Source organism: Haliaeetus albicilla, chromosome 18 (genome assembly GCF_947461875.1).
Source record: "Haliaeetus albicilla chromosome 18, bHalAlb1.1, whole genome shotgun sequence".
Lineage (NCBI taxonomy): Eukaryota > Metazoa > Chordata > Aves > Accipitriformes > Accipitridae > Haliaeetus > Haliaeetus albicilla.
In genome coordinates, this window is record NC_091500.1 from 10,615,971 (window position 1) to 10,637,161 (window position 21,191).

General features: G+C 39.0%; 1 protein-coding gene across 9 annotated transcripts in view; it reads left to right on the plus strand.

Annotated features, from left to right (window-relative positions):
* The first annotated feature begins 2,468 nt into the window (after nucleotides 1-2,468).
* The window catches only part of PUM2 (pumilio RNA binding family member 2), a 71,392-nt gene continuing 52,669 nt past the window's right edge, over nucleotides 2,469-21,191 (plus strand). For 5 of the 9 annotated variants that reach the window (XM_069805709.1, XM_069805716.1, XM_069805717.1 and 2 more), the window contains exon 1: nucleotides 2,902-3,008. In XM_069805709.1, the coding sequence (XP_069661810.1) occupies nucleotides 2,910-3,008 (99 nt within the window). In that variant the 5' untranslated portion in view covers nucleotides 2,902-2,909. Of the gene's footprint in view, nucleotides 2,758-2,899; nucleotides 3,009-21,191 lie in introns of those variants that run through there. The other 4 variants (XM_069805715.1, XM_069805713.1, XM_069805718.1 and 1 more) reach the window with 4 other exon arrangements.

Consider the following 21,191-nt stretch of genomic DNA (forward strand, 5'->3'; position numbering starts at 1 on the left):
AGGGACCTGCGTCTTTTCTGGAGATGCTTTGAGAAGGTCTACCACATTTAGTTGTTACATTTTCATGGAGCAATACCTTGGTTTTAATTAATACGGGTTACTTATTTGCTGTCCTGCTAGATCTTACAGCACTGTCTGTCAAAACTCTTGGGCGACATGGATATGGTGGCACAGCAGGACAAATTTTGTTCATGTGCAGAGTTTTAGGTCCTGAAGTTTGTGGCTTCAGAAAATGTAGACATCTTCAGGATTAGACACTAGCTGAGGGGGCACGGTTAGGACTGCAGCTTTCAATTTCTGTTAGTGCTCTTCAATTAAGTACCTTGCCCAAGGTCTCACAGGAAGACTGTGGAGGAAGGCAACAGCATCCAGGCTTTCCATATCCCTGGCTACTTTCTAGGCTTGCAGACTGTATATTTGTTTAGTATTTTTCATTGAGGATGCTTATTCACAGAAAAAAAACCAAAGCATAACTGTGTTAATGGAGTTTATCTGAAATGTTTGGAGTGTAAGCAGAGCCCAGTCAGCTGTTAACACCCCCTTAAAAACAGGAATAGCTAGGAAAAGCATTTTGTAATGGAGTGATACCAAGTTAAACTATCTAAAGTATTAAGTACTTTTAAAGTTCCACTCAGAACAAAGGTAAGAGAGAAAGACTTTTCTTGAACTATTTTAGCGTGAGCCAAAAACTTTAGTGCCATTATTAAATCGTGAGGTGTGTGGTGGTAGAATTTTTTTTGTTTCTTTTTTTAGAAAAATATTTTAGAAAATAACCAAGTAATTGTATTTCTCAGATCAAATCCCAAAGTGATTGCACTTAAACATTTTTCTGTTTCGTGATGAGGTTGGGTTTTTCAGTACTGAGAAGCAGACCGATGTAGACGTTGTTCAAGCTTATGCTTATGAAAGGCATGTTGAGTTCTTCCTGAACATTTAATGCTTTACACAAACACTGATCAGAATTATCCAGTACAAATAGGGTCCCCAAAAGGGTCTGAGGTGGAGAGCTGGTGTAATGGAGAGCAGCTGCTGTAAGTGTTCCAGACGCCAAGAGTGTAACAGTGTTTTCTTCAGTCCCAGCCGGTCTGCACCAAGGCAAGGGCTGACTGGGAGGCTGTGACTTAGAGGCCTTCTCTGCCTGAGTAAGCGAAGGAGTTGGCTTTTCAGCCCTGCAGCCCCCCTGGAGACAGCCCAAAGGTGGCAGTGGGACAGGACACTGGGGATCATAGGGATTAGCCACACGAGCAGCAGCAGTCTGCAGACATCTGGGTATTTAGCTGACTAGTATTAAGCTGAAGAAGTCATTTTCATTTCTTGGGAAAATGTTTCTATCTTTATCAGGAGCTGGGAACTTTCATGTTCTTAACCATGTCTATAAATACTGAAAACAGTGAGGGTTTTTTCCTTCGAGTCACCTCTATTTTTAAGAACGCAGTTGGTAGTCACAGACATCTCATCCCCACAACTGCTGCTGCAGCGGTAGCACCAGTACCCGTAGTATTCCTGCGCCCCAGCTCACCTGCTCTCACACTGCCCTACGCAGAGCGAGTCACAGGGACTGCCAGGGCCTGCCTCCTTTCTGCCTACAGAAAAAACAGCCGGTGGCAGTGTTTTGAACAGCCACCGCAGGACTGATAACCGGGTTTCGTCCGAAGGTTTGATCTGTGGATCACATCCGCGTGCCGCTTCCTGAAATGGAGTACTCGCTAGACTCCTTTAGGAACTGGTAATACGGCAGAATAGCCGGTTTTCTTGTGAAATCTCTGTTTTAAAGCATCAGTGACAGGCAGAGCTCCCTCTCTTTTTCAGGGTCTGCTAAATAAGTAGCATTTATGCCCGCATTGAGTCAGGCTATTAAGACCCATCACTAGCCGTGTTTACTAGCATCCAGTACCCATTTACCAACAGCAACCACCGGGCTGTATCAGAGATCCTACGTTGAACTCTCTCGAGGGAAGGCAACAATTGACTTTTCCCAAGACCGTCACGCAGCTGCTAAGGGCACGGCAGCTAATTAATAACTACGGTGATGCGTTTCTGTTTACCGTAAGCCCAAGGTACCCCCCCCGCCCCCGCGGGCGGTGCCGGGAGCGAGGCCCTCAGGAGCCGCCGTGTACCCCTGAAGGCGGCCTCGCCTTCCCCTTTGTCTCCTAACCCCAGGCCTTCGGGCGGGCACCGCCTCCCGCCGCCGCCACCCCTCCCCGAAGGCGAAAAACGAAAACGAGGAAAGAGGAGAAAAAACAAAAAAGCAACGCGTAAAAGCCCTGTTTTGACCGGTTTGTGTGGCGGGAGGGAAGGGGACGGCCCGTTCCCTCAGTGCCGCGCTGAAGGGCGGGCAGGGAGGAGGAGGAGGAGGAGGAGGGCGCGCGCGCCGGCCGGCGGCGCATGCGCGGCGCGCGGCGGAAGGGGCTGGGGGCCGCCGCCTCCCTCTCCCTCGCTGCCTCCCTCCCGGGCTGGGGCGCGCATGCGCTGTGGCGGCGGTCGGGGCGAGCGGCGGCGGCGGCGGCGGCGCGGGGAGGTTTGCCGCGCTCTCGCTGTCCCTCTCCCTCCGTGCGCGCCGGGCTCGCCCTCCCGCCATGTTGTTGTGAGCCCCTGGCGGCCGAAGGGGGGGAGGGGAGGCAGGAAGGAGAGGCGCCGAGAGGAGGAGGAGGAGGAGGAGGAGGAGGAGGAGGGGGGCGGCGGCGGGCGGGTAGGGGTGTCCCAGGGCCCGCTCCGGCTCCATCGCAGCAGCGAGCAGCGCCGCCAGCCAGCCCGTGAGTATCCTGGGGGGGGCCGGGGCCGCGCCGGGTAGGCCGCGGGCGGGCGGAGCGGGCGGGCCCCCCCCCTTCCTCCAGCCCCCTTTTGTCTCCGGCCTCGGCTGCGCGCCGAGGGAGGGGAGAGGGAGGGGAGAAGGAGGGCGGGAGGGGGCCATGTTGTGGCAGGTCACCGGGCGGCGCGGGGCCTGCTCGGCGGCCGCCCGCGCCTCGCCGCCTTTGTGTCCTCCCGGCTCGCCGGGGAGCGGCGCCGAGGTGGGGAGGGAGCGCGGGGGGGGGGCGGCGGCGGCGTGAGGGGGGCGGGCGGCGGCGATGCTGAGGGGAGGGCGGCATTGTGCTCTCGGCGAGCCGAGGGGAGCGGCGGCGACTTGGGGAGCAGTTTCCATCCCAGCGGGGTGCGGGGGGCGAAGTTGTTGTCTGAGAGGAGTCCGGGGCGGGGGGGGGGACGACGACGGGGACACACGGGGGACGGGCAGGGGGGGCTGGGGGGAGAGGCAGCGGGGCGCGTACACGCGTGAGGGGAGTTCGGGGCAGGCCCGGGGGGGCGGACACGGCGCCGGGTGTTACAATAGGCTTCGGTACGACGTGCCGTGAGGCGCCGAGGGAGCCGGGGACGTGGGGGCGTCGTTCCGGCAGCCCCACGGACGATTGCGTGCGTGCGGAATTTGGATAAAATGGGCTTTGTCTGCACGGACCGAAAGCGTGAAAACTTGTATTATTTTTCTTCAGTGCTCCTAAGGATAACGACTGCTTTCTGAGGGTGGAGCGGGAAGGCCAAATGCTCTTGGTAGTTGATGCCACACAATGAAGTGTTAGGTTTTAATTTTTCTTCAAACGTGTCCGCGCAGACTACAATAACAAAAAGTTGAGAAAAATGCCAGCTGCCCTGAGTGGATCGTGCTTACAACTAACAGTTTGGGCTTTAATCTCCTTGGCAGTCATTGTGCAAAGATTTTTTTTGGCATTGTTCTCTTTCGTGTATTTCATAACCTCGGACTCTAATTCCTTGAGAGAAAATTAATATACTCGGGACGCTTTATATTTTTCTGGCTTGCTGTTTGAAGCAAGATGGCTTAATACCAAAATGCGTAGCATGTTTTATATGTGATGTGATAAAGAGGTTCTATCAGCTGATTTTTGGGATGCTTTTTTCTGAGCAATGTAGGCGTCTATGAGCTATATAGGTCATTGCAAATTATAATCGGTAAAACTTCTTATATCGCCTAATTGTTTGACACTTATATGCTACATGTTAACAAAATACTTTCAGATTTATTTTAGTTTCTCTTTTACGGAAGTCTTTGTTGCACCTCAACTTAGAGATCAGGCCCTTTCAGTTACCAGAGTTGATGGTACAGTTCTTCAGGTGTGTGAGAGATGAATGCATTTGAAATATAATTACTACCCCAGTTACCATTTTTATGTATAAAATGTAGTATTTTGTTATATTTAGTCACGTCTAGGTTTAAAAGCAAATGTTAACAGTCGCAGTTTTGTTGAGAAGCTGAGAGAATTATGGTCTACCTCTCTTCAGTCTGCAACTCAGCTTGTGTCAATGCAAATATAAATATGTTAGGTGGGAGAAGGAAACTGGAATAAAAAGGGAAATGATAATTTAGTGGTGATGTAGTTTCGGTTATATGTGTAGAAATGACACCAAATCACCTGCCAGTTTTCTGAAGTGTTCAGAGTTGAAAATTTGGAATTTGTCCCAGCAGAATGGTTAGTAGGCAAATGCATGTGAGAAACTGCTTGATAATGCAGATTCTGCAGTTTATTATGTGGATATTGCACATAGGAAAGTTCATGTTATTTGAATAATATTTTTTCTGCATTAATAGGGCATGGTACTTTTTTTCCGTAGCATCACTCTATAGCACTTAATATTTTTCTTCTATGTTAGGGATACTGGCACAGTGCTGAGGCAATTATAATTGTATCTGGTATTGTGACTGAGCTAATAGTGCAAGAAGCAGTTGGCTGAAAAAGTTGGACTTGCCTGTCTTTTGATGAGAAGATACCTTTTATTATGACAGTGTATATTAAATCTTACGTAGGATTGCAGTGCACATTGAAAACTTTATGTACATGTTTTCCTGAAGACTTGCTCTCTCAACGCTGTTTCTTTGCAGTGTTCTCATTGGGCCAGATAACTGCAGATGTTTGGGGCGAGTATGTTAACAGGACATCAGCTTGTTGAACACTGTGAACTAGATCTGATTTTCAACAGCACTTTCTAGTTCACTTTTAGATACTTTTTTATCCCGCTTGATTTAATGATACGTGAGTGTGCACTGAATAATCAGCACATGTAGAATTTTCTAAAAGCATTCTCCTTGATAACTTCATCTTTTTTTTTTCCCTTTGTACAGTGGTTTCTAAAACCCCAAAATGATTAGACCAAGTTTTTATACACAGAGGCAAGCAATCCAGTAGATGGTTTGAATTCCTGCTTGTTTGTCTTCATGCTTCTTTTTGAATGTGAAATTATATAAAAATTCACTGTCCACTTCAGTAAAAAGAAACCTAAATTCTCTTGAATGTTAAATGCTTTCTGTGTTGGGAAACTCTTGTGAAACAAGTATTAATACATTGTATTTTCTTTAAAGTTTCTGATAAATAGAAGCTCTACAAAGGAAACAATGCAAAACTGTAGAGTAGACATGCTTTACAAATACTTTTCATTGTGTGTATTATATGTATAGGTATGTGAGAGAGTTACTGATCTTCTTTCTCTTCTCTTCAGTAAATTTAGTTGAAAATGCTTACCTCATTAAATGTGAACTTTCCCCACCCATAACATAGCTGTTGCCTTGATTATTCTGCACAATGCAACCATTCCAGTGTTGTCAGAAAGCCAGTGCCCAGGCTCTTGTCTCAGAAATGGGACAAGAAGTCTTTCGTTTAAAAGGTCGTTTTCTCCTATAACAACAAATACCAGTTATATAGTGCTTCTAATAATGAAGTTGGAGGTACTTCACAGTCTTTTAGTGGAAAAGAGTTTTAAATTACATCAGAACATGTAAAAATATTCAGTTCTAGCTGCTTGGGTGTAATTTCAAACAAGTTGTATAAAATTTGTTTTATAGTAATGGCTTGCATACCAAAACTTTATAGCAAGACTTAGTTCAAATCCTACTCAGAATACCTGCTGTGGCTTTTAGAATAGTAGGCAGGAGCTTTTCAAGCTGGTATGTGAAATGTTTAGCTTACAAATAAAGACCAGATGCCATCTCTAGTGATATCTTTAAAGATTATATTTCATTATTGGTTAACAGAGTATTTCTCTAAACATGGCTATTTAAGAACAGTTGTAAACATGTGGAAGAAATATGTCTGAAGAGGTTATGGCGACCATCTTAGGAGTTGAGAAAGAAATGTAAACCTCTGAAATGTAGCAAAAGAATCTCTGTAATAATCCACACTTGACTTTTTTGCTAGCTGTTCTATATATGCAACTATTTCCACCAAACTTTAAAGTGGTGATGTGATCCTTTGTCCTCTACTGGCTGTGCTAAATATCACATCTGCAGCCTTTCTAACAGGCAGATTCTTACCATATGTATTTGTGTACATTGGATGATATAACCTGGTGTACATTTTGCAATTTTGATTATTTTCAGTTTTAATTTTTCATACAATTCTCAGATAGGTTACCTCTTCATCAGTGCTATTGAGGTATTGGCAAAACTCTCAGTTACAGGTCATAGGTCTGGCTGTCTTTCTTTTCCATTATAAAGCTCTTGGCATGTAAATCCTAATGGAAGTAAGGTTGTGTCAGACCTATGTTCATAACTTTGCTCTTAGATTTCATCCATGTTATTTCGAGGGAGAATTTTGAGTGATGTATTGAACTAGTTGTATACATTTTTTTCATTGTGTGGCTGGTCTGAAGTTTCATATAGAATTTGTTTACAAATCTCTTCAAAGGGGAAATGAATTTTTAAAAGCTGGGTTGGTATGTTTGGTTCCATAAGTCTTTACATGTGTGTATTGAATAAATAAAAAGCTCGACTTGCTGGAGATGACTTTGTGTAGTTGAGCTAAAAATGATGAGTCTGTTTTGACTCATATTTTTGAAGTATGTTGTTGTTTATCTCCATTATGATATATATTGCTTAAACTTTAGTTCTGGGCACTACAATGATGAGTTAGTCACATAGTCGGAAGAAGTTACAGAACTGATGGTAATAGGGTATTTTGACAGTAAGCAAATATCTACTGTAACAGTACTAATAAGACAAAATAGCTTTAGATCTTATGTGTTACAAAACCAAGATTGTTTAAGATTATATAAAAAACAATCCTCCTATCATATATCTATATATTATATATCTCCCTAAAGGCTGGACATTCAGTAGTCGATAAGGCTAGATGAAAAATGTAGAATTGTGTAGGAGGATTAGAGGACTGTGGTTTCTTTTGTCTACATCTTCAGACCTAAGTGTTTGATTCTGATAAAGTATCTTTCCATAGATGTCCGTTTTTATTGTTTGGACTTAACACTCTTGTTTAGTATGAGAAGCGAGACATTTCTTGGACTTGAAAATTAAATCCCCCCCCGCCCCCCCAAGTACTTAGTTAACATTGTAGGGGGTATTTGGGGTTTTATATATGTCCATTTGCATACTAAAAGAGGAGTAATACATCAGTTATGGTGGATTGAGAATGTGCGGAGATCATTAAGTATATGTGTTCAGGATCAGGTCTTTTTTTCTGCAGAAGATTTTGTCAATATCAAAGAGAGATTTTTGCTGTTGTCATTTATACTTGTTTCAAGCCAAGACTTAAATACTTCAAAAATGAGTTGGCAAACTTCATTTTAATCTGAGCCTGAAATCTTTATTTTGTGAAAACCCCAAAATGTACTATCATGTGGGTTAGAGAAGTTTAATGTCAGTTACTATGTTAAAACCTTCAATAGCTTAACACATTTGAAAGAAAAACTGAGGCTGGCATGTAAAAATGAGATGTAGTTCAGATGGAGAAGTTACTTTTCTGTGTTACTTCGTTACCTAGTCTACAAACTTATAAAATCAGTCATAGTATGACAGAATTAATGGTCTTCACACCATGTTGAGTAATAATGTGAAAGAAACTGCTGCTATTATGATTGAAAATCATATTTTGAATTTTTTTTAGCAAGGAAATATGTCGTCAAACATTTGTAACATATGGAACTCTACTGTATTAATATACTGTCTTACAAAAAAATATGTGGTACTTTGTTTCTCTTAGAGGCCTAGTTTGGTAATGGTATTTAAAGTTTAAATCAATAAACATTCTGACAATGAATATTGTTCTTCTATAGCTTGGACTTTTTTTTTTTTTAAAAATCCTGATTGTAAGAGCTGCATATTTGAAGATATGGGGGAAAGCCTTCTATGTTAGCAAGACTTTTTCTTTTTAGGTTTCTATGTGGAATGAGCATTCCATGTGTCCTCCTAGGCAAGAATGAAGTGGCTTGGCAGGAGACCAGAGGAATGATGCATGTGAACATTGGTCAGGAAACAAATGGGGTTGGAGTAGGGGTTGCCCCAGCTGGAACGGTAGTTGGAGCAACATCATGGCCCAGTTCAAGTGGAAACACTCCTCTTGCCATCCCTGCAACTGCAGTGTCGGGTGCTTCCAATGTCCAGGTACCCCTCAGTGGATGTTCTTAGGATGATGCCACAGCTGGTTATTTCTTCCAGAGGCAGGCTGGAGAGCAGTTCAGTGGCTACTCCAGCAAACACAGCTGGCCCACAGGAGATAGCATTTATATAGATCATTCAGCAGGTAGTTTATTTGTTTTTCATTTTAACAGTTCCTGTGGTTTTTTGTTGAATCCACATCTTTAAGAAAGATATGTGTGAATTAAGCTAGTTTTCCAAAGCCTGTAGTAACCCAAACTCCAGTTAATTTTGTTAAAGCAGTTATATAAATGAAACCACATAAAATAATTTTGAAATGTTCGGCTTGAACCTTTCATTTAACTTACATAAGCATTTCCTATTTCTGTGAATACCTACTTTTTATCAGAATACCATCAAATCATTAGGTTTGAATTTATGCAAAACAGTTGGTTTAGTTTGAAAAGGCACTAGTTTCTGGTAGTCTTCAAAAGAAGTAATATGGATTTAGCACACAATCTTACTTGTTACACTTGCAGGTAAAAAAAACTTGTCCCAGTAAAACAGAAGTAGGAGAATTAAGTGTAGATCAAAACTTAACTTTCTCCTTTTGCAGGTAGTAACCTAGAAGAAAAAAAAATATCCAGTTTTAAGCTTTTACCCCAAATGTTTAATTGATACAGCTTCCTAAATTTTCTTTAAAAAATTCATTCTAAATTTCAGGTAGGAATGGCTTTTTTCCCCTGGGTTCTTGAATTGTGCCACACTTAAGTCCATGAGGAACTTTTTTGCACCTTCCCTAGCCCAAGGACGTACGGAACGTGTTCAAAAAAATGTAGTAAATATAGGAGCAAATGTGAATAAACAAAATTTGCTGACCTTAAAAGCAGGAATATTTTGTCTGTTTTTCTCATTCCTCAATTTCTTTTGGTATTTTTTTCTGGTTTTACTCTTTTACTTGTTTCTTCCTCTTACATTCATCTACATAGCAAAATAAAAAAAATCTTTTCCCCTGACATCCTGCTTCATGCTGTATCACATTCTGTATTACACTTATACAGAGATTGTAAAGCAGTTCTGTAAATATAAAATTCTACAATATTCTACTTGTCCACTTCGACACACTTCCTGAGTATGAAAATGTTGGGTTTTTCCTTGCCAGTGTTCAGCCTGTTATACAGGCAACGGTGCCGATTTTCACTAGCATTTCCCAAGGCTGATACGTTGTGTAGATAAAATTATTCACAGATAATTAAATGCTGAGTAACAGTTGCATATCTCTTCTGCCACCTGCTTTCCATCCCCACTGGGAATCAGAGCTATGTCTTAATCAGCAGCTTTGTTTAATAGTCAGTTAGGTCCATCAAAATATTTCTCCATTCCTCCAGTGGGTAAATGTCATGAACCTCACGTGTGTTTTCTGGTAACTTGAATGGGGGATGCAGGGGAGCTACTCTTACTTTTTAACGTGCTTCAGTGGTTTTACACATGATGAAGATTGAGCAAAGGGGAAACTACTCTTACTTTGCTGTGCATTGTAACCCGTGTGAAAATAGTGTCTTCCAACTTAATGTGATCAGTACTGCCTTTATGTTCTGCCATTTTTCACTGCTCCCATTCTTCCTTAGTAAATATGAACTAACAGAAATCAAGTACAGAAGAGGAGACTTCTCCATTTCAGTTCTTTGATTTGAGTGTTGTCTGTGTACCAGTGTTTTGGGGGATTTTGTTAAGGCAGAAGTTACTGTTTTGCTTTTTTTAAAGAACAGACAACTCTTGAGTTGGAAGTACTAAAGAAATGGGTTTTCTAAAATTAAATTTATGCAAACTGCGGATGGAATTCAGTTGTGATTGTGTTCTGTGAGTATTGGGTAGACAGAATCTTTGTGTAGGTTAATATATGAAAGATAGAATTTTTTATGCATGTGGAAAAAATTGGAAAGAAAATTAGTAGAAGCAAGTATAGTAGATAAGTATCACAGAATGATTGAGGTTGGAAGGGTCCTCTGGAGGTCATCTGGTCCAACCCCACTGTTCAAGCAGGACCATCTAGAGCCAGTTGCCTAGATTGTTACATAGATACATATAAAAAAAGTAGAAATGGAGGTACTGAAATCTTTTATTCAACATAAATTATCTAAGCTTATCTTAAAACTGTGGATTTTACATAGATTTTAGCATGTCATAGTGCAGTCAAAGAATGTGAGACAATGCCAAAGGAATAAAAAAGCATTTTAGATAGATACAGCAAAACTGAACCCCTTTTTTTTTTGTGAAGACAACGGAGCTCTAGCCCCACTGATTCAGTAGGAACTTGAAATGTATAGAAAGTTAAATACAAAAATGGAAAATTGTAAATTCAGCAGGGATTTTTCAAGCAAAAATAGTAACAAAAAGTAAGAAATTTTCATGTATTGAAAATTAAGGATTGCTTAAATTATCTTGGGAAACCTTACTAGTCTTCTGGCAAGAAACTCGCATAAGCCTGAGACCTTAAAACAGGTGGATTCAAGTAAATACAGAACGTGGAAAAACCTTGTACTCACTTCCGGACCAAAAGAAACCTGATACTTTTGACTAACTCTTGAGTAGCACATAGAAGTGAGTTGAAAGAGGAGTTGTGAGCAATATGGTTATAAGAGGAACAGTTCAACTTGGCTGGAATCAGTGATGGATTTTGAAGAATCTTCAAATTAGTTGAAGTGCTAAAGAAGTTGAGTAACAGAACAAGAAATTAATAAATATACTTGATTAATTCCAAGAAACTAATTCCTGGGAAGACTAAGGAAACATCTTGGTCTTCTGAAAGCTATCTGAAATGTTTTCAAAAGAACTGAACGTCTTACTAAGCATAAGGCAAGACAATGTCTTTATTAAAGATGATTATTTGTCTAGTAGGATATTTAATTTTTACTCTCGTTAAAAGACTGAAGAATTGCTTGTCAGTGTCCCCCATAAGGGATTACTGAGAAATGAACTATGGGAATTGTCAATAGTTGGAAGGCAGTTCATGCCGTTAATAACATGCTTCTAACTTTTGGCCAGCCCTGAAGTGGTCAGGCAGTTGGACTAGAAGGTCCCTTCCAACTGAAATATTCTATTCTATATTAATACACAGTAGCATTAGAGGCCATTTCTAGCACAGGGAAAGATCAAGTGGTTTATCCTGGGCTTCCATGGTAGTACTGAGGGCTAGTGTATGCTGATTTGGAAATTACCAAGACTGCAGTGGAAGAATTTCAGATGCCACGCACGTTTAAGAGAAGAGCAGGAAGTTCAAACATGCCATAGTTGAATGGAATTCAACAGTTAGTTGAGATGGAAAAAGCTTTTTGATAAGTGTACGCTTGACACAGTGTCTAAATGAACTAGCCACTCTGACTCAAAACTAAGATCGTTGGCTCATAGAACATTTCAGAATAAGAGGCACAGAAATGTGTGATATTGTTAACATTCATGTCTGTGTTCTGTGATTGTTTCAGCTGTAGCAACAGAAAATTAAAGTGATGGACAACAGTTACTCATATGGCAAAAACTTTGGAAAGTTGAACTTTTATGCTGGCAGAGTGGGAGGCTATAGAGAATAATTGGCAGCATAAGGGAGGGCACAGGCTAGAGAAGCACTCATTTGCATGAGAGGTGATACCCAAAAATCTTTGGACACTCAGCTGAAAGGTAATGCATGTGCAACTCCTCCGTACAAAATGTCAAAGCCAGAAGCGTTAATTTGAGTCAGGAGACCACCATTGTCACCTTTCGTATTAAAACAGCAGTGAGCATCTAGTCACTGACTGATAGGTTTAAGTGTAAACTTCTTAATATAGAAATAACCAACCCTGGGTTTCATTCATCTTCCTTTTAAAATACTTAATACTGAAAAGAGTTTAAAAAGATGATGAACTAAGTATAAAAACTTATCTCACTTGGGTTTTTGACATTTTTTTTCTTTCCCGCAAGACTAAAAAAGCACTTCAGGCTCTTTGATAGAACAGCATCTGAGGAAGACCAATGTCCACTGTGGCATCATCCTTTTGTTAACATCCCCATGGGGCTGCAGATAGGTTAGTGATCTGTTTGTCGTTAATTCACTTCTGTAATAAAGAATTGTCTGGGATACAAAGACTTGGTGATCAACAGTCAGTCTGTAATATTTGGTGTTACAGAGATGAGGTTTTTGGGAAGCACAGGGGTATATTTTCTTGGATGTCAAAAGTCCTTGCAAATGTTGTTCCCAGTGCTGAAGCGAAGAGCTACAGCAGTGTGATATTGGCCAAGCTATTTGTTCTGTCTTTTCCCCTATCTGCCCTATCTACTTCCCTCCGTCGTGGCGAAGGTACTTAAGCACTTCAGCAGTTTAAATACATCGGGTTATGAATTTGAACATGTTGTTTGCTGCTTCTGTTCTTTCTGCCTCCATTGGAGGGGAAAAAGGTGGGAACTCATGGTGAAAATATTGGAGTCCTGCAGCTAGGTCTACCAGAGCCTTTGTCAGATCCTGAAGAAGCAAGAGCTGATAAGCAAAAGAATGCCAGAGAAATGCTCTGATTGTAGCAGCCTTTTCAAAGCATCTAAAGGATAGCGGTGGTATAAACAAAAGAATATAAATTGCGTCTTTGCACAAAGCTTTGGTTGAGCTGCAGTTGCTCTAAGTAATTCGTGTTAGAACTTACAAACTTCTGGAGAAGTTTTGTGAATAGCTGCTCTAACAAAGAAAAATCCTTTTTTGGGGGTATGGAGAGAACAAAGGAAAGAGTCTTACTGAGTTCAAGAGCTTTTTAGCACTTCTGTGGTATGGAGGGGAAGCTCTATATATCAGTTTTTGCAAGTATGCAGCATGGCTTCCATGGGGATCTATTAGAATTAATATAGCCATGAGAAAATGCATGGATGTTATTAAACTATTAAAATTTGCAAATGTTTAACTTTGTTGCCTCCAGGATAAAATGGACAGTTTCTAGTGAAAATTTTGCCTTCATTTTAAACAATAAGATTGTTTTGTTTATTGTTCAAATAAGATATGCTAATATGTTTGTGCAATGGAAATTGGGAAATAATTTTCCCGTATGAGACCTCACAGTCATGTAGCCATCCCTTGGAACGATGAACATAATCTCAGCATTCAAATTGGGAACAACATAATCTGTTTCCTGACCTTACAGTGGGAGTTGCATTTCCTGAATCGTTAGTTCTTCCTTTTATAGGTTCTGCTTAAAACTGTCCCTAGAAATCTAAGTGAGCTTGTAGTCCATATTTTTTGATTTCCTAACTTTGTTTGCAGCTCTTACTTGAATTTTAAAATAAAGTATAATTGTGAAATGAACTATTTTAAAGTGCTTTCAAAATAACTTCAATAAACATATACTTTTAAGACTTTTTCAAGTGCTGAGCAACTATGCGGCATATAAATACTTTTATTGCTAGTCTGTCATAGTAAAAGCTCAAGTTTTATCTTAGCTGATAGATGGCTCCTTCTCCCTGTAAAGTTAATGTCCATCTGAAGTTATTCTGAAGATCATTTATTTCTGTTTCTGCAATCAACAGGTTCTATAACAACTTCTTTGTACGTGTTGTCTTTCTGTATTTTAAGTTTGCAGTGGTTTTAATTTTCTATTTTACTATTTTCTTCAATTAATTCCAGTAGCATTTAGCACCACTTAACTAGAAACCCAGATTATGAATGTCAAATGTGTGATTTAAGCAGCTTCTCAAACTTGCAAATTAGTAAAACTTTTCAAGCCTCACAAACTAGGAAAAGAAATCTTAGACTGGAAGGATTTTCCATTGTGGTTAGGAGAGAGCTGGGAGGAGGGCATTTGATTCCTGTTCTTGAAAATGTTGTATGCCCTGTTGAGACAACCTTGTTTAATAAGTTCTTGGTGAGATTTTTCCATCGTACTAGTGCTGTATAATTTGGAATAAGTGTTGTAAGTTTTTCACATGAATTTTAAGGTCATGGCTTTTTGTGTGTTTAAAAAAATCTAAATGTCTTGCAACCTATGTACTTGAGACATCACCTATTACTCTCTTGTGACTCGTGCAGTTCTGGCAGCAGACATAGCTGGAAAGAGGCAACTTGTCAGTCTATCCTCTCTTTGATTTGAAATAGCTAAAAAGGAATATTTTGTGACATACTACAAGGTGTTTTCATCTAATTCAGCTGAAAGAAAAGCATTGAGAAACTTTCTGTGATATACATTAAATCATTTCCCTAGCTAGAATGAAGGAAATTACAGTGATGAATTTTGCAGATACTTGATTTGTATTTTTAGTTTGAAGCACGTAGTACATGGAATAGTCATCTTAACTGTTGTCAGGACAAGGAAAGTAATTGCAGTCACCTGACTTGTACAAACAGGTTTATTCCATGTAACTTCTGTTCTTCAGAGGAGACTCTTAATCACCCCTTCCAATCACATTTGCTGTTTTGATGCATTTGCATAGTTTCTGATGTTTTCACCAACAATTTCGAACTGCAGCTGATAGTTTTAGCTTGTGAGGTACTTGACCAATTCTCACCCACTGCATGTTGTCTCATATGCTGTCAAGCTGTGAACTGCTACCCCCCCTTTGTGGATTGTAGTATTAGTTTTGTTTTTATTAAGTATATTGACAAGTGTGCTTGTGCTTTCTTCAGCTTTTTTGTGCTTTGTGACATACTCTTTGAGTTAGTCTTTACATTTTTGCCTGCCTTGATGTCTCCAAATACCTGGCCCTTGTGCATCATTGAGTGTCTTAATATGAATACTTTATTCTTATTTTACCAATTCAGCTTCTCATTGCATCAGTCTTTGTAATTTGTCTTATGCTTAGGCTGAGAGGTCTTTGAAGCAGAGTCCTTCGTACTTTAGTGCTTATTCAGTAATTAGCGTAGGGAGACTGGTTTGATACTACAGCAAAACAAATAGCATGTGGTCAACTGTGCATTATCTTTGATTTACTTATAGAGAAATTACCCTGTATACTTGTGCAGCAGTAGCTCTGTGCAGACTTGGTTCAAGTCTGCGAGGAATTATTGACAGTAGCATAAATCTGAATGGTAGCACTGCTTCTGGAGGTAATGTGGGCTGGAAGCAGCCAATGCACATTCATGCACCTTGGAGCCTGACATAATGGGAACCAGGGACATGAGCTGGCTGCTTACTGAGCCAGTTGAAGTTTCTTTGCATTTTATTCCCATGTGCTCCAGGTTCTTCGTGGGATTATGAGTGAGGCCTCATTCCAAACATGATTATTATATGGTTGTGGAGTTTTGTCCCAAAGCTAAAACTTGGTTTAGGCATTCTAGGAGAGTTTTGCACAGACATCCAGGATGAGGTGTTGGGAGCCAGTAAGCTTGCAAAAAAATAGCTGCATATAGTCATTCAGGCATATTGCATTTGCAGTGTATTTCTTCATATTTTTTTACTCACTTTCTTCTGTTATTCAAGGTGTCAAGAAAATAAAAATATTTTAAATTTGGGTCAGTGTTATTTATTTTGCTTAATCAAAGTTCTTATCTGCAGGTTTACAATGTAGTTGGCTTTCTTTTTTTCATGTGATTAAAATTGGGGCTTATGAAAATGTATGACACTGCTTTATTGCATGGAGGAGCTACATTTAGTTTTCTGAACTACCTTGGTTTGGTACAGTTTACATGAAAGGGTGATAAGGGCCCTTGCGTATCTGTGAAGGTAATGGAAGAGTTATGTGAAAGCTTTTTCTCTTTAGTGAAAACAAGGGAGGTTGGAATTCATGGGGAGCAAAGTACAGTGGTGAAGGGAGGCAGGGGGGCAGCACATAGTCAGGTAAATGATTTGAGGGAACACTTTATTTTGGATGAGAATGAATAACCTGGAATTTAGACATCTAATCAGAAATTTTGCTTGTAAGATCACCTCCTTATATTTTGTTAGATGGTAATTCAAACATGGGGGGGGGTTTGTCCACAGTTACTGCTTCTGTGTACCCTAAGTTCTGCTGTTTATGTGCTAATAGCTGCTTTTACATACAAGTGCTCTTGAATTTTTGGCTTCTTAAGTGAAAAGATTGAAAAATTTGGCTTTAAATCCACCGTAACACAGATAGATGTATTAATGCAAATCTTTGAACTAATTTTTGTTACAAAGCTTTTATTACTTCAATTTGAATTGTAAATAACCTACTTTATTTCCAGTAGCTTAACTGTCATCAGTATAAAGTCTTGGGTGTTATTTTAGACTTCTTTTTTACTTCCCTTTGAAGGACTATGCTAGTCAACATTTAATGAGATATTAATGTCCAAGGCTAAGCTGCTGCTCTTACTGAATTAGAAATGAGGCTTATTGAATTAGAAGTATTCTTTAGGTTTTTTTAGTTGGCTGTTTTTTTCAGCTTTTAGGCAATTGTAGAAATCTATGGTTAGTTTAAATACAGATATTGTCCAAAGAGAACGTCCTTAGAAAACAGCTGAAAAAATTGATAACAGCAATTTCTTTGTGTCTGTTCCTCTGCTGTAGGCAGATAAAGTAGAAAACACATATGCTTCCCTATAGTAATTCTTTTAAAATACATTAAAAGAAACATATTTACTGTTCTGTGGCTGTCCTTGAAGTTATGCAGAGTTTAAAGGCTTGAAGAATCAAGGTAGATTTTGAAGCAGATTGGCATATATTTGGAACTTCTGGGTTTTTTCACTGGCATTTTATGGTGGTGATACAGAGTTGTGTGTTTTATCAGCAGCTTGCTTTAGGACAACTAGTTATTCATAGTGGAGTGAGAAGTCTAAAAGTTCTGAATTTCTTTTTTGTACTACTCGCATTCAATTCATTGCCTAAAGGCTAGGTAGTTCCATTTCTTCACCTCAGGTTTTAGCAGCCACTTTGAGAAGATCAGACTGTGTTGGTATTCTGTGGTTGCTTCTTGCTTGCTGGAGGAGTAAAAAAAACAACAGAGCTCGTTCAAAGGGTACTGGACTGCAAGGGAGAAGTAAGTCATGATGCTAGAAACTTCTGGGCAGGAGAATTGCTGGCGGAACTTCAGTTTTTGCATCTAGTGTTCTTAAAAACTAAATCCTTGAAAAATGAATGTTGTAGTAAATTCATCTGCCATATTCAGGAGTAAAGGAAATGAAAGTAAATGCTCTGAAGTGGATTGCTATATATCCAGAATTGCTGGGGGTGGGAGGATCTTTCCTGATATCAGTGCTACAATAACACAGAACTGTTTCCTGGAAATTCTGTCAGAGTGACTTCTGTCATTTTATCAACCCCACTTTTAAGGGGGGGGAGGTGTGTGGGGGTGTGTGTATATATGTATGTACAAAATCTTTTTCTTGGTATAAATGATATTGTTTATAAATCAGTTATTTTCCATGGGATTCCTTAAAATCACATTCTTTTTAAGATGGTACTAAAAAATACATAATTTTTGAAACAAAAATTTGAAGCTTGTTTTTTACTTTTCGGGCAGGGAGGAGATGTCCTATTTTGTATTCTCTGGTAGCAAATAGAAAAGTGAAAATAATTTAGTTATCTAAAGAAAACACATCAGCAAAAAAAGTCTTGATTGTAATGTAGAAAGTTAATTTATGGAAATTTTTACTTGATTCTAGGCCTGTACATTCTGATTGTTCTGATGCTTGTTAACATATTTAAGAAAAGCTTGTTGACTTTCTATTAGAAAGTAAGTTACATGCTTCATTAATCATGACAATATAGATTGAGAAAAGCTGTCCCTAGTTACTGGTTGTGTGTAGATAATTTTGGGTTGATACAGTTTTCATCTTCAGAAAAGGCAAAGGTTTTTTTAAGCCTTTTTTTAATAGCATATTGCCTAGAGAGCACTTGAGGTTTTTGTTAAGTTTAACTTACTAAACAAAGTTTTTGAATAAGAGCTAATGATACAGTAATGAAGTCTGATGTCTCAAAACAGCAATGCAGTAAATTAATGTCACACTTCCTTATAGAAGTAGCTGTATGGTGTTATTACTCACTGACAAAGCCTTTTAGTGTAGAATGGAAAAACAAGGTTAGAAATTTGTCTCATGAATTCCTCTAAACTTCTGTTACAATACTGGTGGCATTTATTATTCTGTTCTAGGAAGGTGATGCTAACTTACTAGCTTAACGAGAAAAGTGTAGAATTTTAAAATTAGGGGAAAAAAAAGACTTGTACATACATTAAGTAATCGACACCAATTAAATAATAAGCATGCTTAGACAAGAACTGCAATTCAAATTTCATTTCACAGCTTTGTTTTCAAACTGCTGAATATATTTAGTGTCTTCCTTTTTTGTTTGTGGTATATTTATGCAGGAACATTGGAGTGAGAGGTGCAGAATAATATACACATCTGAGAGTGCAGTAGGGGGAAGGTTAAGAGACTCACCAAACTAGATGGGATTACACCTAAACTATTTCACATTGAAGATTAAACCTGTACATTTTCTTGTATGAAAGACAGTTCTTCCATTTGATTTACAGGCAGTAAAGGACCAGTCAGCCCCTTTTTTGAAGAGTTACCTTTTCTTGTAGCTCATTTAAATAATAAACTAAAAAATGTATGGATAAATATTATTTTAATCAATTGTTTTAATGAAAATTTTAAAAATAATTTCCTGTTTACAAAAACTCTCATTGGACAAGTTTTTATGTTTTTTTCTTGTATTTTCTAAAATTATATATAAACTTTTTATCACCTGTCCCTTCTCTAGACTTTTATTTTACAAACATGTGCAACTTCTGTCACCCTGACTTCCTGTTCTGTACATTTCTTAGAAAATCTTTTGAGTGGATAATTTCTTACATGATTAAAAGACTTTGAGAAACTTGCTAAGTTACTTAGTACAAACTATATGCCCTGCTCACATTGTAATATATCACTTTAGCTCTTCAAATGGAGCAAACAGTGTAACTATAAAATCTGCTTTCGGTACAGACACATTATTATTATTAATTTATGTGAGGCTGTAGTTCTGTCAGTATTTGACTGTAGGGATTAAAATCCCGAGCTTGAGGACACCTGACAGTAGTTAGAAAAACTTGTGCTAACAGTTCTGCCACTTAGGGCAAAATTTGAACTTGTTGGGTGGGAAGACTGGCATGAAAGCCTGTGCTAGGAAGAGATAAGTTTCTTATGTGATGGAAAAGTTCATGTTCAGGGGGAATGAGTGCAATTACCTATTTCTTAGAGCATGTTTAATTCCATAGCTGGGAACAGAACCCAAGGTTCCTGAATCTTGCTAGGCCAATGAGCCATCACACAGCTCTGAAACAGGTGTCGGTGCTTCCTTTTCCTGTTTTGCTTGCTCTCTGTGGTCTGTTGCAAGTAGATCTGTAATTTCCAGACTTGGCAGTAACTTTGTGAGATGCTATCCAGCATAATTTTGTATATATTTAGATATATATATATGCTGTTGATAAAAACCTAGAAAATTCCTTTCTCCTGTGTGCATGTCAGTAATCTGGAGATTGCTGATATTCCTATGGGAAAGAAAGCAAACAAAACATTTGGTCAGTGTTGTGTATACAAGTGTCAGCTGTTATGATCACCTTCTCCCTTTGTGACTTAGCTTTTTCAGCAGACTGGACAGTGCTTTTGCTGAGTGTGTGTGTGTATATATATTTTTTTTCCCTCCCTTGCTACATGCTGCAGAAACCCTAACTTGAAATCTCCTAGTTTCATTTTTTTCATTGTTGGTGTCCTCAGCACTGGTAGGATTGCTTCTTAAACTTAGAATACAAAGTTCACAAGGAAATAAAACAGAAGAACATTAAGATCCAGAGTGATTGCTGAGCCAGGCCAACTACATTGACAAACTAAATTTGTTTTTGTTAGAGTATTTCAATGTATTAAGGGTTATTTAGTGCAAAAGTATAGCTCGATCTCGGAATGAGTTAAGCCTAAAATACAGGGATTGAAGAATTACTCACTTGCCTGCAAAAAGTTTGAGTTTGTTTTAGAACACTGTATTTTAATGCAATGAAAACTGTTAAATACTTACTGGGGGAAGATGTTATGCTTTTGAGATTATAACCATGGAAATGTGTGTTAGGATTTATTGGTTGCTCAAGTGTTTTGTCAGAAATGCCTAACATCTTGTTTATTCAGACTTCTTAAGGAGCTTGGACTGCTCCGTTTTGGAGTATTTATTTAAGTCTGCAGTTGCAGTACTGTTAACATATGGTGCTCAAAAAATGTTCTCTCTTTTCAAAATACAACATACCTGTAGACTTTTGAATTACTCAGGAGCAGCAACTTTTATTAACCAGTTTGGCAGTTGGTTCGTTGATGCCTGAAAGAGGTATGGGAAGATGCATCTAGCCAAAGGCAGCTTTAATCAAATGCCTTGTTTTCTTAAAATGTTATAGAAAATATTTAGTACTTTGTAACTAACTTGTGTACAAAACATAGTTCAGTTGTGACGCTAGTGGTTGCCTCTTCAGCTGCTGAGCATCTTTTTTTTATCTGGATGCACTATCTTCTAAGCCAAAATAAGGCAATTTTAGGTAATTTGGCAAAATATTCTAGAGGAGAAGTCTCTATATACAGCCCTGAACTACAATATTTGATAATAGAAGTTTGAGGTTTTGCACTTTAGGCTTATTGTATAGCTTTCTGTCATTGTCCTTTGTTATAAATCTCTACTAGATTTGTGTCTAATGTTGTAATTTGTATTAAAATATTATTTTTATTTAGTACTTTATTGCTGGCTACCCCTCTGAAATGTTAAATGAGCTATTTGTATATGTAGTCAAGTGTCTGGCATGGCTTTACAAGACAGTATTTAACTATGTATTTTTAAAATATAGTCATTTTAGTGTTCTTGAATTAGTTTTAAACTTGCTAGTAATTCTAAGTCTCTGCCAT